At 68.8% G+C, this 673-nt stretch overlaps 1 protein-coding gene across 1 annotated transcript in view; it reads left to right on the top strand.

Annotated features, from left to right (window-relative positions):
- The window catches only part of LOC105003517 (forkhead box protein D4-like), a 3,353-nt gene that overhangs the window by 525 nt on the left and 2,155 nt on the right, over positions 1–673 (top strand). Inside the window, 2 exon segments of the mRNA XM_010860731.1 lie at positions 13–596; positions 598–668. Of these exon segments, the coding sequence (XP_010859033.1) occupies positions 13–596; positions 598–668 (655 nt within the window).

Here is a 673-nt window from a genome sequence, read left to right as displayed (position 1 = left end):
CGGGGTCTGCAGCAGCCTCTCGGGACGCCCCGCAGCCGGCGAAGCCCCCCTACTCTTACATCGCGCTCATCACCATGGCCATTCTGCAGAGCCCGCACAAGCGCCTCACGCTCAGCGGCATCTGTGCCTTCATCAGTGGCCGCTTCCCTTATTACCGCCGCAAGTTCCCCGCCTGGCAGAATAGCATCCGCCACAACCTCTCCCTCAATGACTGCTTCGTCAAGATCCCCCGCGAGCCAGGACACCCCGGCAAGGGCAACTACTGGAGCCTGGACCCCGCCTCCCAGGACATGTTCGACAACGGCAGCTTCCTTCGGCGCAGGAAGCGCTTCAAGCGCCATCACCCACCTCCCGGAGACCACCTGCACCACCCTTTCCCCCCGCCCGCTGCGCCCGCTGCCCTGCACGGCCCCTACCCGGGCATGCTGCTCGGGCCCGCGGCCCCGCCACAGCCTGTCACTGGGGCCTATCCCGCCTCCACCCCCGGGAGCCGCCCGTGCGCGCTGCTTCATCCTCACCCCCTCCGCTACCTGCTGCTCTCCGCCCCGGCCTACGCTGAGGTTCCCAGGAAAGAGCAAGGCGCGGATCTGGGGACCCCCGGCGCCCTTCCGGCGCTGCAGCCCACGTTAGAATCCCAGCCTTGGGAAGAGAGCAAGGGGCCGGCGTCGCGGCC

The sequence above is a fragment of the Bison bison genome, unplaced genomic scaffold, assembly GCF_000754665.1.
Source record: "Bison bison bison isolate TAMUID 2011002044 unplaced genomic scaffold, Bison_UMD1.0 scf7180017864469, whole genome shotgun sequence".
NCBI lineage: Eukaryota > Metazoa > Chordata > Mammalia > Artiodactyla > Bovidae > Bison > Bison bison.
This window is presented reverse-complemented; position numbering and strand designations above follow the sequence as displayed.